At 36.8% G+C, this 20,169-nt stretch overlaps 1 protein-coding gene across 8 annotated transcripts in view; it reads right to left on the bottom strand.

The window, feature by feature from the left end:
* Window positions 1-20,169, bottom strand: part of CCDC15 (coiled-coil domain containing 15) — a 98,679-nt gene that overhangs the window by 72,371 nt on the left and 6,139 nt on the right. For all 8 annotated transcript variants that reach the window (XM_058446206.1, XM_032167811.2, XM_058446208.1 and 5 more), the window contains 2 exons: window positions 5,344-5,457; window positions 2,626-2,748 (listed from right to left, as the gene is read on the bottom strand). In XM_058446206.1, the coding sequence (XP_058302189.1) occupies window positions 2,626-2,748; window positions 5,344-5,457 (237 nt within the window). The remainder of the gene's footprint in view (window positions 1-2,625; window positions 2,749-5,343; window positions 5,458-20,169) is intronic.

Here is a 20,169-nt window from a genome sequence, read left to right as displayed (position 1 = left end):
CAATATTCTTAATAAACATAGATGCAAAAATCCTCAACAAAATACTAACAAACCAAATCCAGCAGTGCATCAAAAGTTAATCCACCATAATAAAGCTATCCCTGGGATGCAAGGTTGGTTCAACATATACAAATTATTAATTGTGATTCACCACATAAACAGAACTAAAAACAAAAACCACATGATGATCTCAACAGATCAGAAAGAGCTTTCAATAAAATTCAACATCCTTTCATGTTAAAAACCCTCAACAAACGAGGCATTGAAGGAATATACTTCAAAATAATAATAGCCATCTATAACAAAAACCCAGAGCCAACATCATACTGAATAGGCAAAACTGGAAGCATTCCCCTTGAAAACCAGAACAAGACAAAGATGTCCTCTCTCACCATTCCTATTCAACATAGTACTAGAAGTCCTAGCCAGAGCAATCAGGCAAGAGAAAGAAAAAAATGACATCCAAGTAGGAAGAGAGAAAGTCAAACTATCCCTATTTGCAGAAGATATGATTCTATACCTAGAAATCCCCATAGTCTCTGCCCAAAGCTCCTTGATCTGATAAACAACTTCAGCAAAGTTTCAGGATACAAAATCAGTAGCATTCCTATACACCAACAATATCCAAGCTAAGAACCAAATCAAGTATGCAATCCCATTCACAATAGCCACAAAAGAATAAAATACCCAGGAATATGGCTAACTAAGGAGGTGAAAGACCTCTACAATAAGTATTAAAAAACAATGCTCAAAGAAATCAGAGATGACACAAATGGAAAAACATTCCATGCTCATGGATAAAAAGAATCAATATCATTAAAATGGCCATACTGCCCAAAGCAGTGTATAGATTCAATGCTATTCCTATCAAACTACCAATGACATTCTTCAAAGAATTAGAAAAAACTATTTAGAAATTCATATGAAAACAAAAAAGAGCCTGAATAGCCAAGGCAATTCTAAGAAAAAGAACAAAGCTCACATTACCCTACTTCACACTACACTACAAGGCTACAGCAACCAAAACAACATGGTATCAGTACAAAAACAGATACATGGACCAATGGTACAGATAGAGGGCCCAGAAATAATGCTGCACACCTACAACAATCTGATCATCAACAAAACTGACAAAAACAAGCAATGGGGAAAGGACTCCCAATTCAGTGGCGCTGGGATATATTTGGCTAGCTATATGCAGAAGATTGAAACTGGACTCATTCCTTACACCATATATAAAACTCAACTCAAGATGAATTAAAGACTTAAACATAAAACCTAGAAGCATAAAAAACACTAGAAGATAACACAGGAAATATCAATCTGGACATAGAAACAGGCAAAGATTTCATGATGAAGATGTCAAAAGCAACTGCAACAACAACAAAAAAAAGACAAATGGGATCTAATTAAACTAAAGAGCTTCTGCACAGCAAAAGCAACCATCAACAGAATAAACAGACAGCCTACAGAATGGGAGAAAATATGCATCAAAGAAAGGTCTGATATCCAGAATCTACAAGGAATTAAAACAATTTACAAGCAAAAAACAACTCCATAAAAGAGGACAAAGGATATTAACAGACACTTCAAAAGAAGACATACACATGGCCAATGCATGTGAAAAAACGCTCATCGCCACTAATCATTAGAGAAATGCAAATCAAAACCACAAGATACCATCTCACACCAGTCAGAAAAAGCCAAAAGATTACAGATGCTGGCACGGCTGTGGACAAAAAATAATGCTTATACACCACTAAGGGGAACATAAATTAGTTCGGCCATTGTGGAAAGCAGTTTGGTGATTTTCAAAGAACTTAAAACAGAATTTCCATTCAACCCAGCAATCCCATTATCTGGTATATACCCAGAGGAATATAAATCACTCTGCCTTAAAGATACATGCACGCATATGTTCATCACAGCACTATTAACAATAGCAAAGACACAGAATCAACCTAAATGTCTATCAACCGTAGACTGCATAAAGAAAATGTGGTACACATACACCATGGAATACTATGCAGCCATAAAAACGAATGAGATCATGTCCTTTGCATCAACATGTATGAAACTAGAGGCCCTTATCCTAAGCAAACTAATTCATGAACAGAACACCAAATACCACATGTTCTAACTTATAAGCGGGAGCTAAACATTCAGTACATATGAACACAAAGAAGGAAACAACAGACACCAGGGCCTACTTGAGGGTAGAAGGTGAAAGGAGGGTGAGGATGGGGAAACTACCTATTAGGTAATGTCACGTGACAAAGTAATCTGTATACCAAACCCCTGCAACATGCAATTTACCCATATAACAAATCTACACATGTATCCTTGAATCTAAAATAAAAGTTATTTTAAAAAATTAATTAAAAAATTAAAAATAAAATGCTCTAGATTGTGGTAACAGTTGCACAACCCTGTGCAAACTGTGTGTACTAAAAACCAAAGAATTGTACACTTTAAATGGGTGAATTGTATGGTATATGAATCATATCTCAATAAAGTCCGTTAAAAAAAATACTGGATATCTTAACCCTTTATCCCATCCTTAGTTAGCTATGGATAGTTCTAATAAGCCAATGTCTTTCCCCTCTACTTTTTATATTTCCCTACCTGATTTTGCATATAATTCTGGTAAGGTACAGCAGCTAAAAGACCTTGATGGACCTTAATAGGCAACTCTCCTCTTATTCCTGTATTTATCCCAGTGGATGCTGGTTTCCTAGAAAGCACTTTCTGGAAAAAAAAAATTACTACAAATATAAATAGGTCTAGAGGAAGCAACATATTCATGAGACTAAGTTGAGTTTCTGTGAAAGATCTAAAATTATCTTGGTAGGTTTTGGTAGTCTAATACACAATAAAGGGAAAAAACATGAGTTCTACTTCATATGTACAAAAAAAGCACTCACATATAAAAACATATGGAATAAAACAGGAGAATATATTAACTTTATAAATGACAACTCGCACCTATTCTAGCCAGTAACAATTTCAGAAGACTCATGATTTTAGTCTTGGCAACCTGACAGAGTACAAGTAAGTATATGTTCCACTTTTATCTCCAAATCCGGATCAATAACAACCAGACAGATTCTAATGTCACTAAAGACTAATAATGAAATAAAACCAGGGTTCAATTCAATCATAGATTGTTCCTTCTGACTTGCAAATTTCCACTTCACACAACTAAGAGGGTAGAAAATTGTTGAGATTTGAGGGAAAGACTTGATACAAGTAATAAGAAAAATTTCACCAATTTCTTAGCTCATTCCCAATTGTATTGAGTAGGTTTGTTTTTCATATTTTTACCTGAAAAACATATATGCATTCTTTGGAAGCAAGTAGGTAGCCTGAATTCATCATTATCACCATAACAATAATGAATTACATTTAAACGGCATCTCTGACGTATAAAACTGGTTTATACAAAGATGTTATCTCAGACTTAATCCTCCCGTCTACTGGATAATTATTTCAGTCAGAACTGTGAATAGTACACTTTCTGGAAAAACACCAGTTGAAAGGTCTGAGCATGATCCAAGCAATATAAATATCCATCTCTAAGATCTGATAACTGTTTTTTTTTTTTCTGATTTAGTAGAAAGTGTCTAATCACCTCATCTAACAGTACCCTGGAGTCAGTCTAATGACCCAAACTATAGTACTGCCAAACCACGATAGGTATGAAAACTGTCAAGAAACCAACATCTGAAAATAATTTTAGGTACAAAAGAAACTATCTGGGGAGCCACGAGGCAATGCTAGAAAAAGACAACCATATAAACGCATGTGGGATGTGCTGCCATATGTGGACACATATCCACACCCACTTGCTTTTTAAATTTAACTGTAAATTTCTTAGTTATAACTAAAGAGAAAAACATTACAGTTTAGTATTCAACCAATTGCCAACATACATGAGACAAACATTTTTGATGCTTGTGTCAAGATATGGAAAAAAATACAAAATTATATATCTATATAATATATATTTATATATTATATATATTATACATATATTCCAGGAAAATAGTAGTATACTAATTAAGAAGTAAAACTGGGTTTTTTTGTCCTTGCGATAGTTTACTGAGAATGATGTTTTCCAAACACCGCATGTTCTCACTCATAGGTGGGAATTGAACAATGAGAACTCATGAACACAGGAACGGGAACATCACACTCCAGGGACTGTTGTGGGGTGGGGGGAGGGGGGGAGGGACAGCATTAGGAGATATACCTAATGCTAAATGATGAGTTAATGGGTGCAGCAAAACAACATGGCACATGGATACATATGTAACAAACCTGCACATTGTGCACATGTACCCTAAAACCTAAAGTATAATTAAAAAAAAAAAAAAAAGAAGAAGTAAAACTGGGAAAGAACTAAATGAGGCAGTTGATGATGGCAAAAAAATAACATAGTTATTGGCAAAAAAAAGTATTAAAAAATAAATTAATGGTCTATTTTACTAGATGCTGCCTATAAAACATTGAAATTAATGCCAAAATTAAGTACACACAGGAAAACACATAAATTTAGGATCCAAATTTGTGAATTCCGAGGTAGGCACCAAAACAATGTCATTTTATAAGTGTAGACTTACATATCCTCCTAATCCTAGCTCCACACTCTCACTTAAGTTTTGAATCAAAACAATTTTTCTTTTTAAAAAATTAATAGTATCAATTTTTTCCTGATTAGACAGTAACATACTTTATAACAACTTTTAAAAATAAAAAACAGAAGAAAATCACCTGTAATACTACTACCCAGAAATAATCAGTATTAGCCTCTTGTGCCATTTCTGCCTAGGCTTTTGTCTATGCACATGGAACTCTTTCCATCTTTTTATTTTGCTGTATTTCTCTTCATAGCACTTATCACTTGAAATTATAGTCTATATTTATTTGCTTGTTTATTATATGCTTCCCTACCAGCACAGAAGCTCCTTGAGGGATCTTTGTCTTTTCACCACTATAAGCCCTGTTTCTAGAACAATGCTGGCAATCACAGACATTCCATAAGTATTTGTTGAATATATATACATATATTTTAATTAAGATCATATCATACTTAATTTCATATCCAACTTTTTTCTTAACTTCATATCACACTTTCCCTTATCTTCAGATATTCTTTGAAAATATTTTTTTAGAATGGCTGCATATGGATATGTCACAATTTACTCAAGCATCCCCTACTATTGGGTATTTAAGGCTATTTCCAATTATTTTACAGTTCTAAATTATGCTGAGATATAAGTAAATCTTTATCTGTATTTTTTACCTGTATTTTTTTAAATCATATATTAGAAATTAATTTACCTCTCGGGTAGGAAAGCTTTTCCTTCCATCATCTGGAAACACTGATCCCTTTTTTTTACTCACAGTTTTAAAGGATGCTAGCCGGTGACGTGCCTGTTTCATAGTTTGACTAAGCTGCCAGGAAAAGGGGGAAAAAGCAAACAAAAGCAGGATAAGTTTTAATACCAAATGCACTAAGTGTTCCAACAGGACAACAGGTCCCTATTATTAAAAAATGCCAGATCTAAGACAACAGGATTACTTGCAAAGGAGACTTTGATCTGCTGATAGTGTGGTACAACATTTTCGTCATTTTTCTAGAGACTGTACTTAGTAACTTGGTTTAAGGGTGGTTACTCAAACTGTTTTTTAAGAAATAATGTATACTTTATATAAAGCATGTACACAAAACTATGAGAACCTAAAGTCTGAATTAATACACTTGGAGATCACTGACCAGACACATTCCTTACCTTCTATCCACCTTTGTCAATAAGGAGTTATTTCTTCAAGTGCTCCATATATGCTTAATTGCTTTCATCACTGCTTGCTAGGAGACTCTATTCCTAGTTTCCTTAAAGCCCTTTTATCCCCAATTTACATGACTCCCTTCTCCACCCTCAACATTTGAAGACTATAGCTACTTAAAGTCTTTTCTTGAATCTCCCTTCCTCTTCCTCCAAGAAGCCTTCCTAAATTAACTTAGAACACAAATTCAAAAATCTCAAAAGAACCAATTTGTTTCAACTACTTTAAGTAACACCTAATAAATGACTACTAATATTAAATGTTGATTTCGTGTTCATTCCTTATCTATAGTAATTTCAGTATGCGGCTATTTTGATTTATTTTTCAGAGAAGCACAGCCTATTTTATATCTCACAAATTTGCAAAGAATATCTCATTAGGGAAACAAAGAAATAAAATATATATCATTTTTAAGATAAGCACTGTAGGCCAGGCGTGGTGGCTCACGCCTGTAATCCCAGCACTTTGGGAGGCCAAGGCAGGCGGATCACCTGAGGTCAGGAGTTCGAGACTGAGACTGGCCTGACCAATGTGGTGAAACCCCACCTCTACTAAAAATACAAAAATTAGCCGGGCGTGGTGGCACACACCTGTAATCCCAGCTACTCAGGAGGCTGAGGCAGGAGAATTGCTTGAACCCAGGAGGCAGAGGCTGCAGTGAGACGAGATCGCACCACTGCACTCCAGCCTGGATGACAGAGAGATACTCCATCTCAAAAAAATAAATAAATTAAAATTAAAATTAAAAAATAAAGATAAGCACTGTATCACGTGGAGGAAAAGTATATCCCTTACTAGTCAGTAAAATTATGGCAAAGCCAAGACTGCTACTAATCCACTCATTGGAAGTTTAATAATATCAATTATCCCTTGAAGAGAAATGATGGCTATGACTTCTCTACAGAAAATGCAAAAAAAATTTGCCATGGTGGCACACGCCTGTAGTCTGTTACTCGAGAGGCTGAGGTGGGACAGGTGGAAGGACTGCTTGAGCCTGGAGTTCAAGACTGCAGTGAGCCGAGATTGCACCACCGCACTCTAACCTGGATGACAGAGCAAGACTCTGTCTTGAAAAAAAATAAAATAAACTTTATGGCTTTTACTAATAATTACCTAAGGATGAAAACGCTCTACTCTACCAGCCCAGATTTTTTTACAGCATATCACCTCTATTTATGCTTGTTTCTAGAGATCTATACCTCTATCCAGAGAAATCAGATTGAAACATACTACTCTGTTTTGCCAAGAGGAAGACTTCTACATTTGGCCAGCTGCAGAGTGGCCAAAGTCAATCAAGATAGAGCTGTTCACAATGCAAAAAGAGATATGCGTAGTTGAAATTATTAAAAAAAAAAAAATAGCCCCATGACTATGCCTGCTTTTATTCACTGACACTTAAGGTAGGTGTTATTGCCCTGCACCATGTGACAAAGGATTCAAAAATCCCCATTGTAACAAATTTGAAATAGGGATTCAGATTTTTCATTTCCCATCAAGTCCAAACCTCTATTACAGTCACATTGATTATAGGCCCTTAAGCAGGATATTTCAACTGGTCCAGCAGCTAGAATATATATTATTTTTTTTCTGTTTCTCTGCGGTTACCATAACCCTTCACCAAGCCTCAATCTTGGAAAGGCTTTTTCAAGACATGCTTTGAGGACTGTCATCGGGTGAATAATGGCCACCCAAAGATACCAGGTGTTAATCCCTAGAACCTGTAAATATTACCTTATAAGAAAAAAGGGCCTTTGCAAATGTGATTAAGTTAAGGATCTTGAGATCTTAAGGACATTGAGAAGATAATCCTGGATTATCCACATGGATCCTAAATGCCATCAAAAGTGTCCTTATGACAGAGGTAGAAGGAGATTCAACATACAGAAGAGGAGGTGATGTGAAAATGGCATGCAGAGATTGATGTGATGCAGCCACAAGAAAAGGAATGCCAGCAGACACCAAAAGCTGGAAATGTCAAGAAACAAACTTTCCCCTAGAACCTGAGGATGGAGCACCGCCCTGATGACATCTTCATTTTGGTTTAGTGAAGCAGATTCTGGACTTCTGGCCTCCAGAACTGAGAGATAATAAATTTCTGTAATTTTTTAAGTCATTAACTTTAAGCTAATGTGTTATAGCAGTCACCAGAAACTAATACAAAGACTAAAGTTAATGTTAACAAGCAATTTAACAAAAACATACAACCCAGGGGGATATATTATAAATTAAATTATGCAATAATTAAAATAAACAAGTACATAAGCACATTTCTCTTCAAGATGATGTTGGTCATTACATATGTGTGTAATTGTGTGAATGTTTGTGGTATATATATACATTTGTATGTATACTTACATATATATGTTTAAATGTACATATGCATATGTGCACGTGTTGTATGTGTGTAAATACTTAAAACATAAAATTTGACCAAAAGTCTTTTCTATCTAGGACCTTAGGCACACTATTGATTCGTTTGTAGTTAACTGTTATTAACAAAGACTACCATTAAATCTCTGACTAAGGCTTAGATTCCCTGATGGAGATGAATTACTCATAATTAGATAACTAATTAGATAAATAGAAAACCTAGCAAATGAAAAATCAATATAACTCCAGATAAAACAAAAAGCCATACATAGAAGGAAACGTAATCATAGTTTACTCACAGATCAGCTGTGATTAATGTTTATATAGTCATAACAACATAAATGCTTAATATAGATCTAAGCAAAATTACAATATAACTATAAAGAGAGGACGGGGGTGGAAAGAGTGCATGTGTAGTGGCAGCAGGGGATAGAAAGAGGAATAAATCCTCATCCTTCCTAGTGGTAAATCAATAAAAAATGCCTAAATTTTTTTTAATTAAGAAGGAGTATTACTAGCATGTTGCTCAGAAATATGAATATTAACACCAAAAGACAAAACTAAAAGAATTCAAATAGTTGCTTCTGAGGAAGAAGAAATGAGGAAATGGGCAAAGTACTTATCTTTTTTAATAACAATGCACACAACTTTATTTTACTTATTCAAACTATGTACATATATACTTTTAATAAAACTCAAAGTGTAAAAAATGAGGAAAAAAAATCTCAGACAATATCCCTCAAAAAGCTTCCTCTCACGAACAACATAAACATATAAATGCATTTTTGGTTCTCATATTGCATATATAAATACATATGTACATATATCAGACCTCAGGAATATCCTACAGAACGTGGGCCTAAATTTTAGCTCGGAGCAGTTTGTTATTACCGACCTTCTGAAGCCTACTTCTGTCACCTTGTCAAAGTCATTCTCCGTCCAGCTTTGTTCTGTTGCTGGTGAGGAGCTGCGATCCTTTGGAGGAGAAGAGGCGCTCTGGTTTTTAGAATTTTCAGCTTTTCTGCTCTGGTTTCTCCACATCTTTGTGGTTTTATCTACCTTTGGTCTTTGGTGATGGTGACCTACAGATGGGGTTTTGGTGTGGATGTCCTTTTTGTTGATGTTGATGCTATTCCTTTCTGTTTGTTAGTTAGGAAAACAAACTTTGCTTGCACTGACCCCTAGAGACTATATCCCAGGTATACCAGACAACCAAATCACAGTGCTTTCTAAGGAATACTGCCAGGCCTACAAGCCTCATTAAAAGGGCAGCCTTAGGCAACTTCCTCCCTAGCCTTAGCTGACTGGAGCAAGGGTTGTGTAGTAGTATATCAAATAAAAATAGGCCTTGATGCAATGTCTTCTGCACACCAAAAAAAATGTCTATTTTGCACACAGAAACATAACTTTAACAATTAGCAAAAGCACTTCTTTGTAACAAAACAAAAATTGTAATATATAAATAAATTTTGAGATTTAAATCTTAAGATCTAAAGCAAACTATGATTAGAAAGTAAAATTTAAAGCATCAAGCAAATATGAAGGATAAAATTTGAGAAATATAGATATCTAACTAGGACACTGTTCATATTTTCTTCAGTTCTTTTTAACTTGATTGTGTAATTTTTTAGCCAATCAAGAATAGATAGAATTTACATGTAACTGTATAAATGAAACAATTAGTAATACTATGTAGGTCATGGGAAAAGAGTATAGATGAGATCTAATATTTATAGAATTTTACCTTCTTTATTGTCATGGAGGACTAATACCAATGTAAAGTGTATTGTTAATGCCATAAAAATCTAATCAAAGTTGAATTCTATTCAAGTACAATGTAATTTATTTGCAAATGATATCATACTGATTTTTAAATGTGTTAGACTTTCCAGTGGCCAGAAAATACCATACATTAAAAGTTGAACTCACATGAGCCATTTTTTATAGCCCATGAATCCCAATGCAATGCAGCGAGTTGCATTATCTTTCTTCTGTCACAATTGCTATCAATCTATAAGATGGCCAGTAATGTAGACCTAATGCAAAAAGGCAAGCTGGGCCAATAAATATTCCTTACCTCAGATAATAAACTAGGAAATACCCAGAGAAAAGTTAGAGAGAGGACCTGAACACAAAAGGTCCTAAACTGGAAAAAAGAGGCTAACGAGTCCTCAAGTATACCAAAGTTATGAAGCTGTGATGAAGAGATGACAATACTAGTTAGTCGTAGAGAAATGAGAAAATAAGAGGGAAGCATACATGTAGAAACAAGGTGACCAACTATACTAGTTTACCTAGAACTGTCTCAGTTTTAGCACTGAAAGTCCCATGTCCTGGAAACCCCTCGATCTTAGACCAATAGGGAAGGATGGTAACCCTATGAGAACTGAATCAATCAAGCTACTGATTAAGTATTAGTGTGAAGATCAAAGATCTCATGCTCTTGGGGTCACTGGAGCTACCTCACGTCCAGAAAAACTCTCCAGTTGCATTCCTCAAGGGAGTTTGGATTTGTGTGAGATTCTGATTCTTCCCTTATTAACCCATGTGTATTCTTAAAATAAACTTTCCTCTGGTTTGGATTAGCCTAAGTTCTTGCAGCCAAAGGTGCCTGACTAAAATACTAATTTCTTCAATGGTAGATTACAAGAACTTAGCAGGCTATTTCACATTACTTAAAGCTTTACTACAAAAAGTAATTATTTCCATGGTTTTAAAAAGCTGGAAAACTGGCACTGTAAAGAGAGAATAAAAATAGAAATAAGAGAGTAAAAGATTCAGTGAGAAACAAAAAGCTGGAATAAACCATGCTAGAAAACAGTAGCAAACTGAATAGGGAGAGATCAATAAAAAGTTATTATATGGTAAGACTAAAACAATGATCAGTTGTTCTTCCTCACCAAAATGCAGCTGTCAAGGGACATCACAGAAACTGAATCCCTAAAGATAAATATCAGTCCTAATGAAAACAAAATACTGGTTCTATATTATAAGACCACTTGAAATTTCTTCCAGTCTACAATTCTAGCTCCTAACTTTAGGCAACTAATCTTAACTGACCTTCCAACAAGTAGGTAATACCAAATATTATCAAGTAGAAGGTGAGGTGGTGGGGGGGATGCAGATTAAGAGCAATACTGGCCAAACATATTTGAAATATAGTATTGTGTTGTTTTTGAGGTCCTATTTCAGAAGAATATTGAAAAACAAAATAATATTCAGAAGAAATCAACAAGGCATTAGGAATATGGAAACCCAAAAGAGAAAAATGATAACTATAATCAAATACTTGAAGTGCTCTCAGATGCTATTTTATTTTTTATTACCTGAGAGGGCAAAATTAAGACCAATGGACAAAAGTTATAGGGAGGAAGATTGACTCAACATGTTGAAAAAATAGTTGTAATCATTTCAAGTCTTCTAAAAATAAAATGATCAGTCTGAAAAAGTAATGAGTTGTCCAATAGTGGAGGTGTTGTGGCAGGAATTAGATGGCCATATATAGAGATAATATAAAGAGAATTGGTGGGTCCATTCCAAGATGGCTGAATAGGAACAGCTCCAGTCTGCAGCTCCCAGCGTGATCAACGCAGAAGACAGGTGATTTTTGCATTTCCAACTGAGGTACCTGTCATCTCACTGGGACTGGCTGGACAGTGGGTGCAGCCCACGGAGGGTAAACCAAAGCAGGGTGGGGCATTGCCTCACCCAGGAAGTGCAAGCAGTCGGGGATTTCCCTTTCCTAGCCAAGGGAAGAGAACAGATGGTACCTGGAAAATCGGGACACTCCCACCCTAATAGTGCGCTTTTTCCAACAGTCTTAGCAAATGGCACACCAGGAGATTATACCCTGCACCTGGCTTGGCAGGTCCCACACCCACGAAGCCTTGCTCACTGCTAGCGCAGCAGTCCGAGATTGAACTGCGAGGCAGCGGCCTGGCTGGAGGAGGGGCGTCCGCCATTCCTGAGGCTTCAGTAGGTAAACAAAGTGTCCAGGAAGCTGGAACTGGGTGGAGCCCACTGCAGCTCAACGAGGCCTGCCTGCCTCTGTAGACTCCACCTCTGGGGTCAGGGCATAGCTGAACAAAAGGCAGCAGAAACTTCTGCAGACTTAAACGTCCCTGTCTGACAGCTCTGAAGAGAGCAGTGGTTCTCCCAGCATGGAGCTTGAGCTCTGAGAACAGCCATACTGCCTCCTCAAGTGGGTCCCTGACCCCCATGTAGCCTAACTGGGAGACACTTCCCAGTAGGGACCGACTGACACCTCACACAGCCAGGTGCCCCTCTGAGACGAAGCTTCCAGAGGAAGGATCGGGCAGCAATATTTGCTGTTCTGCAGCCTCCACTGGTGATACCCAGGCAAACTGGATCTCGAGTGGACCTCCAGCAAACTCCACCAGACCTGCAGCTGAGGGACCTGACCATTAGAAGGAAAACTAACAAACAGAAAGGAATAGCATCAACTTCAACAAAAAGGACATCCACATCAAAACCCCATCTGTAGGTCACCATCATCAAAGACCAAAGGTAGACAAAAACCACAAAGATGGGGAGAAACCAGAGCAGAAAAGCTGAAAATTCTAAAAACCAGAGCACCTCTTCTCCAAAGGATTGCAGCTCCTCACCAGCAACAGAACAAAGCTGGATGGAGAATGACTTTGACTAGTTGACAGAAGTAGGCTTCAGAAGGTCGGTAATAACAAACTTCTCCGAGCTAAAGGAGGATGTTTGAACCCATCACAAGGAAGCTAAAACCCTTGAAAAAAGATTAGATGAATGGCTAACTAGAATAAACAGTGTAGAGAAGACCTTAAATGACCTGATGGAGCTGAAAACCATGGCACGAGAACTACGTGACGAATGCACAAGCTTCAGTAGCCGATTCGATCAAGTGGAAGAAAGGGTATCAGTCATTGAAGATCAAATTAATGAAATGAAGTGAGAAGTTTAGAGAAAAAAGAATAAAAAGAAATGAACAAAGCCTCCAAGAAATATGAGACTATGTGAAAAAACCAAATCTATGTTTGATTGGTGTACCTGAAAGTGACAGAGAGAATGGAACCAAGTTGGAAAACACTCTGCAGGATATTATCCAGGAGAACTTCCCCAACCTAGCAAGGCAGGCCAACATTCAAATTCAGGAAATACAGAGAACACCACAAAGATACTCCTTGAGAAGAGCAACCCCAAAACACATAATTGTCAGATTCACCAAGGTTGAAATGAAGGAAAAAATGTTAAGGTCAGCCAGAGAAGGTCGGGTTACCCACAAAGGGAAGCCCATCAGACTAACAGCGGATCTCTCGGCAGAAACTCTACAAGCCAGAAGAGAGTGGGGGCCAATATTCAACATTCTTAAAGAAAAGAATTTTCAACCCAGAATTTCATATCCAGCCAAACTAGGCTTCATAAGTGAAGAAATAAAATCCTTTACAGACAAGCAAATGCTGAGATTTTGTCATCACCAGGCCTCCCCTAAAAGAGCTCCTGAAGGAAGCACTAAACATGGAAAGGAAAAACCGGTACCAGCCCCTGCAAAAACATGCCAAATTGTAAAGACGATCGAGGCTAGGAAGAAACTGCATCAACTAATGAGCAAAATAACCAGCTAACATCATAATAACAGAATCAAATTCACACATAACAATATTAAACTTAAATGTAAATAGGCTAAATGCCCCAATTAAAAGACACAGACTGGCAAATTGAATAGTCAAGACCCATCAGTGTGCTGTATTCAGGAGACCCATCACACGTGCAGAGACACATATGGGCTCAAAATAAAGAGACGGAGGAAGATCTACCAAGCAAATGGAAAACAAAACAAAACAAAAAAAGCAGGGGTTGCAATCCTAGTCTCTGATAAAACAGACTTTAAACCAATAAAGATCAAAAGAGACAAAGAAGGCCATTACATAATGGTAAAAGGATCAATTCAACAAGAAGAGCTAACTATCCTAAATATATATACACCCAATACAGGAGCACCCAGATTCATAAAGCAAGTCCTTAGAGACCTACAAAGAGACTTAGACTCCCATACAATAATAATGGGAGATTTTAACACCCCACTGTCAATATTAGACAGATCAACAAGACAGAAGGTTAACAAGGATATCCAGGACTTGAACTCAGCTCTGCACCAAGTGGACCTAATAGACATCCACAGAACTCTCCACCCCAAATCAACAGAATATACATTCTTCTCAGCACCACATCGCACTTATTCCAAAATTGACCACATAGTTGGAAGTAAAGCACTCCTCAGCAAATGTAAAAGAACAGAAATCACAACAAACTCTCAGACCACAGTGCAATCAAATTAGAACTCAGGATTAAGAAACTCACTCAAAACCGCACAACTACACGGAAACTGAACAACCTGCTCCTGAATGACTACTGGGTAAATAATGAAATGAAGGCAGAAATAAAGATATTCTTTGAAACCAATGAGAACAGAGACACAACATACCAGAATCTCTGGGACACATTCAAAGCAGTGTGTAGAGGGAAATTTATAGCAGTAAATGCCCACAAGAAAAGCAGGAAATATCTAAAATTGTCACCCTAACATCACAATTAAAAGAACTAGAGAAGCAAGAGAAAACAAATTCAAAAGCTAGCAGAAGGCAAGAAATAACTAAGATCAGAGCAGAACTGAAGGAGATGGAGACACAAAGAACCCTTCAAAGAATCAATGAATCCAGGAGCTGGTTTTTTGAAAAGATCAACAAAATTGATAGACCGCTAGCAAGACTAATAAAGAAGAAAAGAGAGAAGAATCAAATAGACACAATAAAAAATGATAAAGGGGACATCACCACCGATCCCACAGAAATGCAAACTACCATCAGAGAATACTACAAACACCTCTACACAAATAAACTAGAAAATCTAGAAGAAATGGATAAATTCCTCGACACATACACCCTCCCAACACTAAACCAGGAAGAAGTTGAATCCTTGAATAGACCAATAACAGGCTCTGAAATTGAGGCAATAATTAATAGCCTACCAACCAAAAAAGTCCAAGACCAGATGGATTCACAGCCGAATTCTACCAGAGGTACAAAGAGGAGCTGGTACCATTCCTTCTGAAACTACTCCAATCAATAGAAAAAGAGGGAATCCTCCCTAACTCATTTTATGAGGCCAGCATCATCCTGATACCAAAGCCTGGCAGAGACACAACAAAAAAAGAGAATTTTAGACCAATATCCCTGACGAACATCGAGGCAAAAATCCTCAATAAAATACTGGCAAACTGAATCCAGCAGCACATCAAAAAGATTATCCACCAAGATCAAGTTGGCTTCATCCCTGGGATGCAAGGCTGGTTCAACATATGCAAATCAATAAACATACTCCATCACATAAACAGAATCAACGATAAAAACCACATGATTATCTCAATAGATGCAGAAAAGGCCTTTGACAAAATTCAACAGCCCTTCATGCTAAAAACTCTCAATAAACTAGGTATTGATGGAACGTATCTCAAAATAATAAGAGCTATCTGTGACAAACCCACAGCCAGTATCATATTGAATGGGCAAAAACTGGAAGCATTCCCTTTGAAAACTGGCACAAGACAGGGATGCCCTCTCTCACCACTCCTATTCAACATAGTGTTGGAAGTTCTGGCCAGGGCAATCAGGCAGGAGAAAGAAATAAAGGGTATTCAATTAGGAAAAGAGGAAGTCAAATTGTCCCTGTTTGCAGATGACATGATTGTATATTTAGAAAACCCCATCGCCTCAGCCCAAAATCTCCTAAGCTCATAAGCAACTTCTGCAAAGTCTCAGGATACAAAATCAATGTGCAAAAATCACAAGCATTCCTACACACCAATAACAGACAAACAGACAGCCAAATCATGAGCGAACTCCCATTCACCACTGCTTCAAAGAGAATAAAATACCTAGGAATCCAACTTACAAGGGATGTGAAGGACCTCTTCAGAGAACTACAAACCACTGCTCAATTAAATAAAAGAGGACACAAACAAATGGAAGAACATTCCATGCTCATGGGTAGGAAGAATCAATATCGTGAAAATGGCCATACTGCCCAAGGTAATTTATAGATTCAATGCTATCCCCATCAAGCTACCACTGACTTTCTTCACAGAATTGGAAAAAACTACTTTAAAGTTCATATGGAACCAAAAAAGAGCCTGCATTGCCACGACAATCCTAAACAAAAAGAACAAAGTTGGAGGCATCACACTACCTGACTTCAAACTATACTACAAAGTTACAGTAACCAAAACAGCGTGGTACTGGTACCAAAACAGATATATAGACCAATGAAACAGAACAGAGGCCTCAGAAATAACACCACACATCTACAACCATCTGATCTTTGACAAATCTGACAAAAACAAGAAATGGGGAAAGGATTCCCTATTTAATAAAGGGTGCTGGGAAAACTGGCTAGCCATATGTAGAAAGCTGAAACTGGATCCCTTCCTTACACCTTATACAAAAATTAATTCAAGGTGGATTAAAGACTTAAGTGTTAGACCTAAAACCATAAAAACTCTAGAAGAAAACCTAGGCAATACCATTCAAGACATAGGCATGGACAAGGACTTCACAACTAAAACACCAAAAGCAATGGCAACAAAAGCCAAAATTGACAAATGGGATCTAATTAAACTAAAGAGCTTCTGCACAGCAAAAGAAACTACCATCAGAGTGAACAGGCAACCTACAGAATGGGAGAAAATTTTTGCAATCTACCCATTTGACAAAGGGATAATATCCAGAATCTACAAAGAACTTAAATTTTCAAGAAAAAAGCAAACAATCCCATCAAAAAGTGGGCAAAGGATATGAACAGACACTTCTCAAAAGAAGACATTTATGCAGCCAACAGACACGTGAAAAAATGCTCATCATTACTGGCCATCAGAAAAATGTAAATCAAAACCACAATGAGATACCATCTCACACCAGTTAGAATGGCGATCATTAAAAAGTCAGGAAACAACAGGTGCTGGAGAGGATGTGGAGAAATAGGGACACTTTTACACTGTTGGTGGGACTGTAAATTAGTTCAGCCACTGTGGAAGGTAGGGTGGCAATTCCTCAAGGATCTAGAACTAGAAATACCATTTCACCCAGCCATTCCATTACTGGGTATATACCCAAAGAATTATAAATCATGCTACTATAAAGACACATGCACACATGTGTTTATTGCAGCACTATTCACAATAGCAAAGACTTGGAACCAACCCAAATGTCCATCAGTGATAGAGTGGATTAAGAAAATGTGGCACATATACACCATGAAATACTATGCATCCATAAAAAAGGATGAGTTCATGTCCTTTGTAGGGACATGGATGAAGCTGGAAACCATAATTCTGAGCAAACTGTCTCAAGGACAGAAAACCAAACACCACATGTTCTCACTCATAGGTGGGAACTGAACAATGAGAACACTTGGACACAGGGTTGGGAACATCACACACCAGGCCCTGTCATGGGGTGGTGGGAAGGGGGGAGGGATAGCATTAGGAGAAATACCTAATGTAAATGACAAGTTAGTGGGTGCAGCACACCAACATGGCACATGTATACATATGTAACAAACCTACATGTTGTGCACATGTACCCTAGAACTTAAAGTATAATCAAAAAAAAAAAAAAAAGAACTGAATTCCTTGGACAGAGAAAGATAGGACCAGATAATATTCTTTTTTAACATTTAATTAAAATGTAAATAAATTCAAACCTATGGAAAACTTCAAACATATACAGAAGTAATCAGAACACTATAATGAACCACCATGGACAGATATGGATACCTCACTTTAGCATTATCAACTCCTAGCCAATCTTGCTTCATCCGTAACTCCCTACTTTACCTCATCCTTTTATCATTTAAGTATATTCCAGACATCAAATACTTTCATGTATAAATGTTTCAATATGTCAGATGAATTTTTAAAACTCTTCCAACTCCAAGATCACATGTTTCTATAACACCAACACAAGAAAACTGAGCCGTGTACTAACATTCAGAAAGTGAATTATGTGTACCGTTTACCCAACCAGTTCTAGATAAACTAAGGGAGTTCATGCCTGAACTGTCTCATTGTCTAGTTTCATGGTGACATCTAGTGGATAAAAACTGCAACAGAAGTGGTAAGATCAGAAAGCATCTATTGTCATGGAGTCATATGGACAAAGTTTACAGGCTCAAAATAGTTAAGTCACTGAGCATTCTTCAGTAGTTCATGTCCTTTCAAAAAAAAAAAAAAAAAGCACGAGGGTGTTATAAAAACTTTAAAAAATCTTGTGACATTTAAGGTTTTTCATAACCTGATTTCCTCCTCCCTATCCAACCCCATTTTTGGTTATTCTCCATTATAAACTATCAATTAGAAAGGTTCCATTACTTATTCCCAAATACACCAAGCTCATTGCAGATTCTAGGCTTTTTTTTGTTTGGTTGGTTTTTAAGAAAAAATTATCTTGGCCAGGTGTGGTGGCTCACACCTCTAATCCCAGCACTTTGGGAGGCCAAGGCAGGCGGATCCCTTGAGCTCAGGAATTTGATACCAGCCTGGCCAACATGGTGAAACCCCATTTCTACTAAAAATACAAAAATTAGCCAGGCATGGTGGCAGGCACCTACCCCAGCTACTCAGGAGGCTGAGGCAGGAGAATCAGGAGATTCTCTTGAACTCAGGAGGAGGAGGTTGCAGCGAGCCAGGACTGCACCACTGCACTCCAGCATGGGCAACAGAGTGAGACTCCATCTCTAAGAAAAATAAATTCTCTTGAATTTGCCAATTCAAAATGTGTAGTTCAATTCTATCTCTCCCATGAATTCTTCCCCTACTGCTTCCTTAAAAATTTCTGAACTCCCATAGCACAACTTTATTGCAAAACACAGAAAATTTCTCTATATTATTATCTGATAGAATGAGTGGTCTATTAGTTTTGTATTTCTACCTGAAAATATAAACCCATGGAGGGTCCTATTTCACATTTCCTTAGTATCGCTACAATCCATAACAAACAGCATATGCAAATACTGCTGACTGATGAGTTTTATTTATGTATTATACAGATGAAGTAAAATCCTCACTACAGTGGGACTAATGGCTACAAGCACCACAAAAGCAAGGACTGTGTCTGTCTTAAGTCAATGTTCTATTCCTTGTACTTTATGCAGTGCCTGGCTCAATAAATATTTGCTAAACAAATAAAAATGATTATTACAAACTGAACAATGACAAGAAAGAGTCAAATAGTTGTGGACAAAGAAAAAAATTTTAATAGTATTTCAACATGATAATGTGTGCTTCTAAAGCTTTTCCTATTTATACTAATAGCACAATTAAATTATGACCAAGTATGTTAAGCAATAATACAGCTTTTATTTTCACATACTCATAATTTTCCATATTTTCTCTCTTCCTCTCATTATTTCTAGGAATACATTTTAAACAAGATGAAGAACAATTACTGAAGCAGAGTTGAAGACTGTATCAACTGGACAAAAGCTCAGGTATACTAAGGTGGGGGCTAAATGGACAGAGTCAAGCAATTTGAATGGATGAAATCTACTCACAGTGGTTAATTTTTAAATATTAGGTATATAAAATGAGTCATTAAATAAAAATTACATTTTTCCAAAAACTCTGGATATGTTACGAATTTACTGTGTATTATTCTTTAACCTACAACTATAGATTCATTTATTGTGATAATCAGAGTAAAAAACAAAGTAAGAAAAATGAGACAAAGATAAATAATAAATGAAATGCCACCTATGTGTACTGAACTTCTTTGCAACAAAGGTAAGAATTATTTCTCTCTGTATACTACAAACTAATAGTAGCTTGCCTAGAATATAATTTCAATATAACTTGGAAAATCCATGTTCTTGACCTAAAGTGCCTTCTAGTAAGTTTTGAATTCTAACACT

This window comes from Hylobates moloch, unplaced genomic scaffold (assembly GCF_009828535.3).
Source record: "Hylobates moloch isolate HMO894 unplaced genomic scaffold, HMol_V3 SCAFFOLD_11, whole genome shotgun sequence".
Classification (NCBI taxonomy): Eukaryota; Metazoa; Chordata; class Mammalia; order Primates; family Hylobatidae; genus Hylobates; species Hylobates moloch.
The sequence above is the reverse complement of the archived record's forward strand: the minus strand, read 5'-3'. Positions and strand labels throughout refer to the sequence as shown.